This window comes from Mus pahari, chromosome 14 (genome assembly GCF_900095145.1).
Source record: "Mus pahari chromosome 14, PAHARI_EIJ_v1.1, whole genome shotgun sequence".
Classification (NCBI taxonomy): domain Eukaryota; kingdom Metazoa; phylum Chordata; class Mammalia; order Rodentia; family Muridae; genus Mus; species Mus pahari.
The window spans coordinates 1,363,957-1,378,164 of record NC_034603.1 but is presented as its reverse complement, the minus strand read 5'-3'; the positions used below and the strand labels follow the sequence as shown (position 1 = coordinate 1,378,164).

At 50.0% G+C, this 14,208-nt stretch overlaps 1 protein-coding gene across 2 annotated transcripts in view; it reads right to left on the bottom strand.

Annotated features, from left to right (window-relative positions):
* Positions 1 to 229: 229 nt before the first annotated feature.
* Sh3pxd2b (SH3 and PX domains 2B) overlaps positions 230 to 14,208 on the bottom strand; it is an 85,918-nt gene continuing 71,939 nt past the window's right edge. For both annotated transcript variants that reach the window (XM_029546266.1, XM_021211991.2), the window contains 3 exons: positions 13,367 to 13,416; positions 12,125 to 12,250; positions 230 to 6,260 (listed from right to left, as the gene is read on the bottom strand). In XM_029546266.1, coding sequence (XP_029402126.1) covers positions 4,695 to 6,260; positions 12,125 to 12,250; positions 13,367 to 13,416 — 1,742 coding nt within the window. In that variant the 3' untranslated portion in view covers positions 230 to 4,694. The remainder of the gene's footprint in view (positions 6,261 to 12,124; positions 12,251 to 13,366; positions 13,417 to 14,208) is intronic.

Below are 14,208 nucleotides of genomic sequence, written 5' to 3'. Positions count from 1 at the left end.
CGTTCCTACTCTTTCGGTAGAATCGAGACAGCCCCCCAAATATAAGGTGGTGTTCCCTTGTGGGTTTACCTGCCCCACCCAACATATATAAAAGACTTTCAGTCTTTTGCCAAGGCCCAGGAAAGAGTCTGGCCTGTTTCTGGGCAATGCTTGAATAGCTTCCATTTATTTCTCTTCTTCAGACACAAAGAGCTCAAGTCCAGACAGACACCAGGGCATGCATCTCTTTCAGCCAGATGAAATCCACAAACACTCCATCTTTACAATGGAGCTTGAAACCAGTCAAGCATTTTATTTTAAAAAAAGAAAAGACTAATGGTATACAGTCTCTACATGCTACAGCTAGGTGTTCACCCCCTACCCCCTCTCATTAAACACTCATGGGAGATAAAAGCCACTACCAGGACCTGTCAGTTGGCCTAGGGGGTGTGAGAAGGGCTGAGAACCCAGGGGTCCCCAGCACCAGATGTGGGCACATGAATACAGTGGGCCACACTGTCTAGAGCCCACTGCTTCTAGAGGGATGTTAGAAGCAACCTCAGTGGCCCCAAAACGGAAACCACGTATGGCTAAGGTGACCACAGTTTATAACACTCCCTGGTATGTAAGAGAGATGCTACTAGTAATTACAGGGCACAAAGGCATTGCAGGCATAATCCAGGCACCTCCATTGCACTAGAATTGTTTATTGCTGTAGTAGGCCTGGCGGGGTACCTTTGCTCTTAAAAGCAGAGGTGAGAGGGAAGGCCACTGGCATGGCACCGGGTCTGGTCTTTTGAAGGACAGAAGCTAAGCCCTCATTCTGATGGGAGCTAAGAGGGCTTACTTGGGGGAGGAGTACAGAGACAGGGAAGAAGATGGAACCCTCACATTTGAGGGGCTTGGTACCTCAACTAGATAGCACCGGGGACCAAGCATCACTCCCAGAGCAGGGAGGTCTGGTCCAGGGGACGGTTGTTCAGCAGGTGGGGAGTGTGAGCCGTTGTCTGGTTGGGTCAGGTCAGCCCTGCTGCTAGAACCGTAGCAAGTTAGGAGCAGTTCCTCCAGGCAGAGGTGAACCCTTGGGTCTTGATACAAATGAATTTCCTACCCATTCAGTCCACACCCCTCTGACTTCAGGGAATCTTTGGTCTGTGGTAGGATATGGCTGTCTGTAGTATACAGGAAAAACCCTGAAGGAAAGTTTAGACAGCCACCGAAGGGGCCCGAGATGGCCACACTGTTCAAAGAAATGGCAAGGCTTCCCAGGGTATGGACTGTCGACACTGAAGAGCCCTGGGCTCAATAGGACAGGAGCTAAGCCATTCAGGTTCTTGTTTATCTGTGATGCTGGGGATGGAGCCTGGGGCCCACATATTTGGGTCATTGCGTTCTGGCTGCACCACACCTCCACATCACTCGTCTTAGATGGTTAGTTTCTTCTTCTCACTAAGGGCCAGAATTTGGCGATAAACACTAGACTGTCTTAAGTTCTTGGGGGATATTTGGCACCTGTTCTTTACTGAAGCACATGTGTCCCCACTTTCCACCCACTCCCCAAGTCCCCAGTGGGTTCAGAAACAGTTTATGGTCAAGAACTGTGCCATAGAAATCAACTCTATGGGGCGGTTTGTGGCAGAGGCTCAAAGAAAAAAAAACAAAAACAAAAACAACAAAAAAAACCCAACTGTGGACACCTAGCATGACTCTTGGCATTTCCTGGCAGGACATGAAGTAACTGGAGCAGAGGCCTCCCCTGGCCTCAGCCTGGGGCCATGGTATTAACATAAATGGCCAAGAGTGACTCTGGCCAGAAAATATAAGCAGTCTCCATCTAGCAATGGCTGTCTTCAAGCCTGGGTTTCCAGAGGCCAGGGTGCTACACCTACTCTCAGGCAGAAACAGTGCAGCCATGGAACCCGCGAGCAGGGTCCATCCAGGAGGGGCCATCTGTCCAGTGACCAATGTTTGGTCAGGGAATTGTGGGAGAGACACCTAAATTCAGAGACTGGGTCACTGGATTGCCAGCAAGAACTGTAACATTTCTTTGCAGGTGGCCTGTAGCTGGACAAGGTAGGATGTGACTTCACTCTCCATACCTTAACTTTCCCATTATGTACTGAAGTGGTCCCTGCCATCACATCAACAGAGCTGATGTGAATGTTAGTTGCAAGGGAGGGGCACACATTTGTGTTGGTGATCTGATCTGTGATTGGCCCAGATATTGCTACCCTGGCCTTGGAAGTAGGCAGGGATGGGGGGCAGGGGGAGTCTGGCATATGCTCCACCCTGAGAGGAGTGACCACAGTCCTGGATGTTGAAAAGGTAAGTCCTAGGCCAGGGAAATTGGGTGAGTGACTTGGCTCTGCAGACCCACTCGCTTCCAGTTGCCCAGGGCAGTGATAAAGCACTATGGCCTATGGAGCTTGTCACTGAAACCTTCAGGCTATGCATCTGACCCAAGAAAAAGAAAGTGAACAGAGAGGGCACTGGCCACACATACAGTTCACGTCAGCACAAGGATAGGACAAAAGGCAAATTCTCTCGTTGCCCACGGGAAGGCCTGTCTGCTCTGCCTCAGCAAACCCCAGAGAGGAGGGAAGAAGGCAGATGACTTCTCCACTGGAGCTAGTAGGCAGAGCTCAGTTCTTCAGTGCAGGGTGATGCCCCCTCCCCGCTCCCCGGTCTACCCAGCATCTGCGGCATAGAAGGGACTTGTAAAATACTTGAGAAGGTTACAGAGGGCCAAATGCAAGCAGGAAAAACAAAACAGAATAGCAACAGCAACAACCAAAGGCCTGTAAAACAGCTTCAGAAAGCTGGTCAAGCGAAGGTGTCGAAACTCAAAAACCACCAACAAATAGAAAGCCATGAGGCTTCCTACACCGTGTGGGTGTGGGCATGAGGCTCTCAAGTGCTGCTCCAGAGCTGAAGACTCTCAGCCTCCCCTCTCCCTAACTGCTTTCCCCTGAGGTCCACGGCACAGACTAAGCAGGAACATCCTTCAGGGGCCTCCTACCCAGGTCCAGTGCTGGGGGATCGTGGGGGACTGCAGGCTGAACAGAGGAAGAGAGTGACAGCACCAGGTGGGCCAGAGGAAAGCAGAGAGGGCTGGGCAGGGGTGGGGTGCAGAAAGGATCCCCTTGCACAAAATCTTTGGCACTGCAAGTAAGATGCAAGCATCTTGGGAAAGGGGGTTTTGTAGTTTCCAAACCACACTAAAAATGAACACTGGGGAAGTGTAGAACCGGATAGGGCTGTCCCCTCTTCTGTAGGGACTGAGGGATTGGATGGAGCTCTGCCCTCCCAACCCTACCCCTCTTTCACAGGAAGCCCATTCAAAGGTATAAGTTGGTCTGGGCTGGGAGCTAGAAAATCTGGGTCCTGATTTTAGCTCTGCAATAACTAAGTGGACCTTTCCAGGCCTTAGCTGTCTATTGGTCAAAATAGGGAAGGGCTACCCTGGGCTTCTCCCAGGGCAAGAGCTAAAAAGTGAACTGTTCTACACAGAGCAGCAGCTGCTGCTGGGCAGGAGACCACAGGCCCTTGGCTACTGCTCTCAGTGTGGCACAGACCCAGCTGCTGGTCCTTAGCCACTGGAGGGACAGTGCCTCGGCTTCCTTTATTTCTCTTCCACACACAGGGTATCAGGCTGTAAGCTCTGTACCTGCTACTAAGGATCCAGGGTACACCCTGTCCTGCAGAAACAGCTGTGAGTCCAGGGCAGTCACTACCGTCCCTTTGCTTATAACATAAGGAAGCCCCCAGGCCACCTATGCTGATACCCAGTCAATCTCCATCTCTTCCCTCTCTGGTTGTTTTTGCAGGGCACTGGCATCAGGCAGACCTGGTCTCCAGCCTTCTCCAGCCACCGCCTAGCTAGCATGTCCTGCAGCCCTAGAACCTCATTTTTCTCATCTAGAAAATGGGTGCAATAGACAGGGGAGGGAGGCTGGTTGACAGAACATGAAGGCAGTACAAAGAGGTACATGGACCGTGTGCCTTGTGAAGGGCTGGCCCCTTCCTTAAACAAACGAGGAGACTCTTGTTCTAGGGCCTGAGGGAGGTGGGTGAGAACTGGAATTTAAAAGCCCCAGATGGACCAGAGGCTTTAGCAGTGAAGTGAAGCGTGCTCCTCACGGTCCAAGGCAGGATAACCGAGTGGATCTCTAGGGTAGCTGCATCTGCTTGGGACTTAGAAGAAGAAACCCCAGACGCTGATTCTTTTGGGACTCGGTTCTTCCTGGCACCAGGTATTCTGGGAACAATGAACCAAGTCATGACTGGGCTTCTGGTAACATGGAGAAGTTAGAGCGAGTTGTCACAGGCTGTGGGGCTGTCCCTCTATGCCACAATTGAGCACTGAGGGTGGTCTGGAAGTCTTCCAGGTGACCAGTGTCAGTTCTGGAGGTCTGTGTCACTGTCCTGCTTCTGGACAAAAAGATGTCGCCTATGAGGATGGGTTCTACTATACACAAGGATGGTAATGGCTGTGGCTTTTGAGACTTCTGGAGATGCCACAACAGGAGAATCAGACCCCAGGCTACAGGACATCTCTGCACCAAGTATTTTCCACATTTTCTGAGGGAAAGGAGCCACCACACCCCAACGGCCACCTTCCTCGAAATGATGTGGAGACTGATAAATTAAGATGAGTATTAAATACGTGGGGGAGGCCAGCAGGGACTGCTGGGTCTCCCGGCAGGGCGGGGAAGCTAGGGTTTCTTCCGGAGGTAGTTGGAAGGAATCCAGCCTTCCCAGGAAGGAGCCCCACTGAGGACCTGGCAGAACCACCAGCCACTGCTGTTCTTCTCCCGGACTTCAAACACCGTCCCTTCCTGGAAGCTGCTGGTGTCTTCGTCTCCTTCAAAGTTGGCCACAGCCACGTACAGTGAGTCCTTTGGGCCATCGGCATTGAGGAAGGAAGCCGCCTTCTCTCTGGTGTCTCCCACCTTGCCAGCGACGCGTGGCCCCAGCCCACCTTTGCCTCGTGCGTCATCTTGGCCCACTGAGGAGTTAGAGAGGAAGGGTTTGGCTTTCGGAGGGACAAGGAGGGCCCGGCCTGCGGCAGGAGTGACTCTGCTTTCTTCACGCTGTGCCCCTCTGACCTCCGGGAGGGGCCTGCACGACAGTGGTGACGAGGAGGTTTTCTTGGGGGGTGGGGGTCTCCGAGGTGGGACCACAGGTCTTTGCTGGGTTGCTTCTTGGATAGGCACAGGCGCAGGCGCAGGCACAGACGCAGGCACAGGCACATTCTTGGGCCCAGGGTCTGTGGTCTTGGCTGGCCTGGGAGGGGCTCTGCAGGGTGTCTCCTTTGGACTCAGCCCATCCTGTCTGCCAGACCTGTCCTGGCCACGGCCAGGTCCCTCCCCGGGAAGGAAGCTTCTGCTGAGGGCTGTGTCATGGCTTCCAGCAGCATGGTGGCTTTCTCCATCCAATAAGGCTTTCTCTTGAGACTTGGCAGGTCTGAGCTTGCTCCTGAGGTTGTAGATATCCACATGGTCTTCACTCTGAGCTGGCTCTGTCTTGGGGGAAGGAGTTGGTTTGGGTCTAACCTGAGGTCTAGACTTCAAGAACAGGTTCTGGGAGGTGGGGTCCGCCTTCTCCTCAGACAGCTCAGCTTTAGACCTGGGGATGGGCCGGAGGTTGGGTTTTCTCACTTCCTTGGCCAGCACCTTGTGGCCACACTCTAACCCCATGTCATTTCTCAGTGGGAACTTGCTCTTGTCAGGTTTGGGCTCTGGCTTCCTGCTGTCCCGGGCCAGCGGGGCATGCTTGGCTGGAATCATCGGCAATATCATGCCAGGTGGTTTGGGGGAGGAGCCCCGGAGCGGCTCCATCTTCTGTCTCTCCCTCTCCAGCAACTCCTCTTCAGATTTGATGATGGACTCTTTGCGTGGGGGGAGGCTGGGCTTCTCCTCCTGGGTGGGGTCTGAGATCTCCTCATATCCTGTTGACGCAGACAGGTCTGAAGATGCCTTTCTTGGGGCCTCCTTTCCTCCTTTCCAGTCTTTGGACCAGAGCATCCCAGAGTCCACAGCACCGTGTGGTGCCTCAGGCAGGGGTCTGGAGGGCCCCACGGCTTCTGGACCCGTATTGTTCTCTGTTGTAGCTGCATCCCCGAGCCGGAGCTGGGTCATCTCGTGGGGCAAGGGCGCCAGAAAGTTGGGCCTCGAGGCACTGCTGGTCTTCTTATACTTGTCAATGAAGGTCGCTGGGGCCCACCCCTCCTTATCTTCCATCTGAATGTACCACCAGCCACTTAGGCTCTTCTCAATCACCTAGAGGGGGACAGGAAAAGTGTTTAGTGCCCGGTGTTTACAGCAGCTGTGCCATATGAAAAACAGGAATCTTTAAACACAGGAAACCTTCAGGCCAATGATGCTTACACTCAGGGCAACTGAGCCTGGTGGAACAAGATGAGTTTCATCTCTTATCTGCATCTCTTCCTGGTGCCTGTACCCACTGAACTGAATGGTGGTGTTCTTGAACTGAAATTGATGATGCTATTTAAGATATGATGTCTCCTGTGTCCTTTGGGTCCAGTATCACCCAAGTGAATTATTGGAGATGAAAAGTTACATAAACTGTGCAAGACAGGCTGAAGTGTGCTCTCAAGTCCCTACCTGAAGTCCCCCAGATGTCCTTGCATCTGGATAGGGTCTTTAAAGAGGTAACTGGGTGGAAACGGGTCATGAAAGAGGCCTGAGATTTGTAAATAGAGAGCAGGAATTATGTGTGTGAGGGCATAACAAGAGGGTAGTTATCTGTAGGCCAAGAAAAGAAGCCACAGGAGATACCCACCAGGCACCTTGACTTCAGCTCCAGCAGCAATAAGAAGGTAAATCACTGTGTCTAATCCAGCCCATCTGCGTATTATGGGATGTGGCAGTCCTAGAAACTAACACCTGCAATTCCCAGGCAGGTTCTGTACACAGGAAAGCTAATGCTCACAACCTCCTGTGATCCAGGGACAGCCATCCTATTCTACAGATGCAGAGCAGAACCTCAGGAGAGCAGAGGGCTGGGCAGAGGGTTCTGAGGAGGGTGAATGGGGGAGGGCGGGCAGCTGGGCTCTGAGTACTGCCTGCCCTTGCCCTCAGGAAGAGCAGTGTCTGGCCTGAGAAACTGCCACAGAAGCGAGCCGTAAGGACCGAGGCCTGGCAGAAGGAGAGCAGCCACAGCCTCAGCATCTGGAGACCCAACTTAGGAACCCAAAGTTCTGGGTACCAGCTCGTAGCTCCACCACCTCAGTGATGGTAACAGCGGCAAGACTTGCTAATGTTCAAACAAGCAAAGGGCGCCGTCTTTGTGAAAGCATACAAGCTTTATGTGTTACATTAGCAGTTTACAGGGAAGGCAGCTGAGACGAGGATGTGGTGGACAGGTAGGACAGAGTGAGACTAGCAGAAGTGACAGACGGGTGACCAGTCTGTCAGAATACTCGCCAGTGCTGGGTACAGTCAGCAGCACTGCTGGACACACAGCCTTCATGAGCAATTCAACTCCAACACTAAGACACCCTGAGGGAAGGCAAACAGACAATAATGAAGAGAAGTTATCAGGGTGGCTCTGTCACACTGACACCCAAGGGAAAGGATGGTGGCAGAAGCTCTTGCCACCCGGATTTTGTTGAGTTTTGTTTTTTCTTTTGAGATAGGGTATCACTGTGTAGCCCCGGCTTGTGGTTGGCCTGGAGCTTTCTATGAAAACAAGGTTAGCAGTCGCTCACAGAGGTTGGACTGTTTCTGCCTACTGAGCATGCCCACGCCTACCTCCTGTGTGGGTCCTTAATCACGTGCCGTGATGAAGTTAACTGATGCAAAGTCATAGGAATGAGAAAATAGGAAAAAACCCAGGCTTTAAAACCACGGTTCAAGACCCTGTCCCACCCCTTACTGGCTCTACCCTTAGACAAACATTTACCCACCCCTCTGAGTCTCATCTGTAAGACAGGCTGATATTGATCTCCCAGGCCTCCCATCAGGCTTAGTTAGCACGTAGGTAAGACGCCAAAGAATTGATAGCCCATCAGTACCCACTGCCACCACACTGCCATCTGAAGACATGTTTCAAAGGTAAACAGTGCAGACAGTGAGCTGACACGGTGACTGGCTGGCAGGAGCCTCTGAGATGAGAACAGAGGCCTGCGATGATGTAGATGTGAACCAGACAGCAAAAGAGGAAAAAGGAAACCGGTGTAGGGAGCCCACTGCACAAAAGAACAACTGATTAAGCCCCAAGCTTTCATGGTAATCATTCCCTAAAATCCACCAGGGAGACTGTCAACATCTGGGAGTGAGTGTAAAGCAAAAGCCTTGAGGTGGATGGTAGCTATGATTTTGTTAAAGACTGCTTGACACGCTGGGTACGGTAGTGCATGTCTTTCAGTCCAGTTCTTGGGAAGCAGAAGCAAGCATTGTGAGTTCTAGGCCAGCCTGGTTTACACTGTGAGTTCCAGGACAGCTAGTACTACACTGACAGGGTCAGGGAGAAAAGTGATGGATATGAATTTGTCACTGGACCTGCTTGAGCAAGAATAGAGAAGGGTCGGAAAAGGAAACGCGTTGACACCTCCCCACTGCATGCAGCTGCATCAGGTGCCAGTGTCTCCGATGCATTGCCGAAATCCCAAGGACCCCGGTAGCACCTGAGCCACATTCTGAGCCTGTGTGGCAGGGCTCGCTGTTCAGCCCTGTGTGTTAGCAGAAACTGTAGGCAATACACTGTCAAAGAATCTCTCCCTTCCTTCCTTGAATGAAATCCAGGCTGTGTGAGCACACCTGACCTGTGCGCTACCACAGAGCTGTCCTCCAGCCCATAAAAGCTATGTCTTCAAACTACACAGTGCCTTTTCAGTTCTCTGAGGAAGATCCCTTCATAGCCTACAGTGTGGGCTTCTGGTTTCAAGATGGAATGGACAGTTGTCTTTATGCAGCACATGCAAGGAAGAAAGCTGTGGATTTGCAGCCCAGCTCAGAGGGAAGCAGGCAGAAGGGGTGGGTCCTCAGGTAACTCCTCACAGCTTCTCAGAGGGCATAGAAATGGGTAAGAGACAAAGGGTAAGAGACATTGGGTGTGGCACTGAGGGAGGTGTGGGAAGAAACAAGCACATGACTGGGGAGTAACTAGGAAGACACCAAACTAACAGTCAGCATGGCTAGTCTCTGTCCTTGGTCCTGTTCTTGTATGGGAGACTGTAGGTTGCAACTGTGAAGATGCAGGCTGGGGTCACAGAGACTGGATGATGCTCTGTGGCTGGCTCAGAAGTCTCTAGAAGCCAATTAATCTCTTGCGTGAATTTCCAGACTGACTCACAGATGACTTGTCTTCTCCTTCATTCTGTAAGTGTTTGACAATGGGACGCAGGGTCTCACATACGCTAAGCAGCTAATCTATTTCTGAGCTATGGCCCCTGCAGCCAAAACAGGTTCTGATTCCATGGAAGTGCAATAAATATCAGTAACAACACAAAGAACTGATGACTGAGAAAAAGATAGTCAATGTCCACAACAGGACTGTGAGTGAGTCAAACCTCCATCCTTAGAGAAGAACACTAAAGACTGGGTGAGGCCAGAGCAGGCAGCTGTGAGGAGGAGTCGAGAATGCACAGCAGTGAACATTATACCATTGAACAAAAATGGGGAAATACTGAACAGCCGAGGAACAAGTTAATGAGCTATGAGACTGAACAGGATGCCCAAAGGATGAACCATTTATATTTATCTTAGATTGTTCTCTCTCTCTCTCTCTCTCTCTCTCTCTCTCTCTCTCTCTCTCTCTCTCTCTCTCTTTCTCTCTCTCTTTCTCAATCTCTCCCTCTCTCTCTCTATATATACATATAAAATACAACATAATATATAAATATCCATACATATGTGTATGTATATATACATATGTTCTATAGGCAGGATATATATTCTGCCTCTATATAAAATACACACACACACACACACACACACACACACACACATATATATATATATATATATATTCTATAGGTAGGTAGAAGAACAGGTAGGTTGAAATTATATTGTATTGTTTTGGGGAAAAATGACAAGCCAAAAAGTCTCTACATGTTCTACAGAACTGTAATCTCCCTTCCCTCCCCAACTTAGATGGGCTTTTCTGTGTAGCCCTGGCTGTCCTGGGACTTGTTCTCTAGACCAGGCTGGCCTTGAACTCAAGAGATCCACCTGCCTCTGGCTCCTGAGTGCTGAGATCAAAGGCGTGCGCCACTACTGCCCTGCTAATTTTTCTTAAATGCTTATCAAAACTACAGATATGATCCTGGATTATAGGTATGACACGTAGTGACTGGATTATAGGTATGACAGAGATGTGCAGATTTAATCTCTGCCTCCTGAAGTAGGATAAGAAGCTCTGGCCAGCCGGGCGTGGTGGCACACACCTTTAATCCCAGCACTTGGGAGGCAGAGGTAGGTGGATTTCTGAGTTCGAGGCCAGCCTGGTCTACAGAGTGAGTTCCAGGACAGCCAGGGCTACACAGAGAAACCCTGTCTCAAAAAACAAAAAACAAAAAACAAAAAACAACAAAAAAAAAAAAAAAAAAAAAGCTCTGGCCAAAGTTTACTCATGACAGCAGAAGTAGGTGCGTCAGGAGCCAGACCACCTGTTCTGTCAGGAGGCAACTTGCTAGATCTCAGTTTCTGCTCTCTGCTGCTATCCTGTTACCTGCAGGCTTTCTCAAGAACATGGGAGATATCATCTTTCATCCCTATGTTTGTGAAGATAAACGATACACACAAGACAGAAAGGCCTTACCTTGGTTACCTAGGGATCAGAGTATGCAGACAGAGTATGGGAGGGGCAGGAGAGAAGAGAGAGGGGAAGCAGGTAGGTGGTGGCAGAAAGAGGAACATACGACCAAGGGATGGTTCTGTGGGTAAGAATATTTTGTAACACTAATGCCCCAAGTTTGATTCTTGGACCCCTAGTGGCTCATGTCTGTAATCCCAGTCGCAGAACTCCTATGGCAAAACGGGAGCTGGAGAGAGGAGTATTGGCCAGAAGCCCACATAGGAAGTACAGCAGCAGAAATAACCAGAGACCCTGCCTCAAAACAAGGAGAGACTTGTGCAAAAATTGTCCATTGTCCTCTGCAAGCAATGAGTTCCATGTGCAAACATAATAAACACACCTTCTTAAAAAGTAAGAGGGGCTGGAAGCATGGCTCAGCAGTTAAGAGCACTGGCTGTTTGACCAGAGGACCCAGGTTCAATTTCAGCACCCACATAGCAACCCTCAACTGTCTGTAATTCCAGCCCCCAGGGATCTGATGCCCTTCGCTGGCCTCCACAGATATTAGGCACATGATATATAGACATACATGCTGGCAAAACACCCATACACATAAAAAATAAATACAATTTTAAAAGAGAAAAGGAAATATAAGCCAGCCACACACAGCCATTGTGGTGGTTTCAATAGGTTTGGCCCCCAGAGACTGTGTTTGAATGCTTGGCCCACAGGGAATGGCACTATTAGGAGGTGTGGCCTAGAGAGAGGAGGCGTGGCCTTGTTGGAGGGGGTGTGTCCCTGCAGGGCGGGCTTTGAGGTCTTGATATAGACATATATATCTATATCAAGTCTGGCAGGAGTCTCTTCCTGGCTGCCTGCAGATCAGGCTGCAGAACTTGCAGCTCCTTCTCTCGCACCTTGTCTGTATGCAATGCTGCCATGCTCCCTCCATGATGATAAAAGACTGAACCTCTGAAATGGTTAAGCTAGCCCCAATGAAATGTTTGCCGTTAGAAGAATTACCTTGGCCATCCTGTCTCTTCACAGCAATAAAACCCAAACTCAGACAGCCGTATATTGTATAATTCCACTTCTAGTCAGAAAGTCCAGGGTGGGTTGATGTGAAAAGGGAGACCAGTGCTCACTGATGGGACAGGGTTTCTGCTAAGGGCTTTGGAACTGGAGCGTGACAATGGTTACACAGCTCCAAAGAAAAGAAAACAATGACCTGTACGCCCAAAGTGGCCAACAGTTTGGGATATGCTTATGAAGATGTAGTCATAGCTTAATAAAGCCCCCAACCTCTCCTCCCCTTGCACTGCATGGAAGTAGGTGAGATGAGAGAAGCCAATGCCGGGAAGGAAGAAGAGCAGCAGGCACTCACCTCCACCTTCAGGCCGGCCTGGAAGCTGATGCCATCTGGGATGGTGGTCTGGAACTCGGCGATGGTGTAATACTCTTCTTCCACCTGGGGTGGGATGGGGGGCTTCGGCAAGTTGAGGCCTCGAGGCTGTCAAGATGACATACAGGGCTGAATGAGTCAGGATGGCATGAAGGGGCTAGGGGTCACATCATCAAGGAAGCCTAATTAGCTTCAGAGGGGCAAAACAAGGAGGACTTGACTGTCACCTCCTACTTGAGGTCCCCCTGGTCCTTCAACTTTACAGTTACAAACAGCATCTGGGCACATGGTGAGAACTTGGGAAAACACAAAGGTCTGAATGTAAGAGGCAGCGAGGTTATGGGAAGGCCTCAGGTCTTTGCATTTGACCCAGGTGGGCTGGAATGCGGATGAAGGGCCATGCCAAGCCTCTGCTTCATCTCCTGTAGAACGGGAATCCTAAGACTACTTACTGACTTGGTATATCTGCTATGACCGTAAAATGTGCTACTGGGTGACACCTGGTATATTTATGGTGCTGGACAGATACCCAAGCAATGGCAGATATTTCCAAAGCAATCCCTTTCCAAACTGCTTGTGATCACCATTGTTTTACAGTTTGAATATTGAATACATAGTGAGCCATCTTGGGGACAGGATCCGAGTTCAAACACAAAATACATATATGCTTCATGTGTATTTAGCCAGGGTAGAACATTTTACAATATAATTAGTGTACCTGTGTTTTGACTGTGATCTGTCACGTGAGGTCAGGTATGGGATTGTCTTTCCACTTTTGGTATTGTGTTGGTGCTCAGAGGGTCAAGATTTTGAAGCATTTTGGATTTTTGGAATAAGGATGCTCAGCCTACATTGGTTAAAAAGGTACCTGGAAGTAGGGCATGGTGGTGAAAGCCATTTATTCCAGCATCTCGGAGGCAGAGGCAGGCAAATCTTTGCAAGTTGTAGGCTGGCCTGGACTACATAGAGAGTTTCAGACTAACCAGGGCTATATAGTGAGACTCTGTCTATACAAAAATAAGTAAATACACATTTAGAGTTAAAAATGGATCAGAATAACAAAACGTCACTGCAGATAAACCTGTGCCTGTCTAATCTTGGGCCTGCTATACGTAGGTTGTGTTGTTGTCAAGAACTGCTTGAAGAGTACTGGAAAAGTCTAGTGGGTGTCCCAGACAAGCCCCAGGCCAAGGAGCTGAGGCTCTGGGGCAAGTGTGTACTCACAATGGTCATGTCCCGGCGAGGAGGGGGTCTTTGTCTCATCTTTGGTGATCCTATGGGGGAAACAAGACTCCAGTTCATTCACACGCAGAGCTCCACAGACAGATTCCCAGCGGTGGGAACCAGGTGGGGTCTCACCCCTCCCTTCTCTGTCCAGAAGCCACATGTGAGAACTGCCTGGCTATGCCTTCCTCGTGCTTGTCTGGGGACCCTCCATCAGCATGGCCTCCCCTGGACCTTTTCTATATTCCAATAGATGATCGGCACTGGTCCCCATGTAATGGGAGGCTGTTCACTCAGGGCATAAAACATGGATGGACCCAGAGCTATACAGGGCTGGGCTCCCAGCATGGGACACAATTACTGTTAGACTCTGAGCCACAGGTCCTTTTCTGTGGGACAGCCTAATGGATACCTACCTCTCCCTGGCAGTAGGAGCAATGTAAAATACCTATTGCCTCATCTTCTATTATGTTAGAAAATACCTGAGTTGTAGCTGAGACATTTAGCACCCCTGTAAGAACTACTGTTTCTAGACTTCTGTGCAGCTTAGTGTTACAACTCAATAAGTCCAGTGGAACACTAGGGAAGGTGGAGCATTTGTGCTGTCACCCCTCCCTGCCTTTCACTGGCTGGACAGTAATGGCCCACACTGAATGATGAGGGCAACATAAAACAGATGTTGGAAACCAAGATTCTTGACTGCAGGGAAGTATCATCTCAGTTGTAGATACAAACTTGCTCTGTTGTGTTGAATGGAAATGAGTCTCTGGATTAAATGAGTCATTGTTAATCACGGTGTGTGTGTGTGTGTGTGTGTGTGTGTGTGTGTGTGTGTGTGTGTG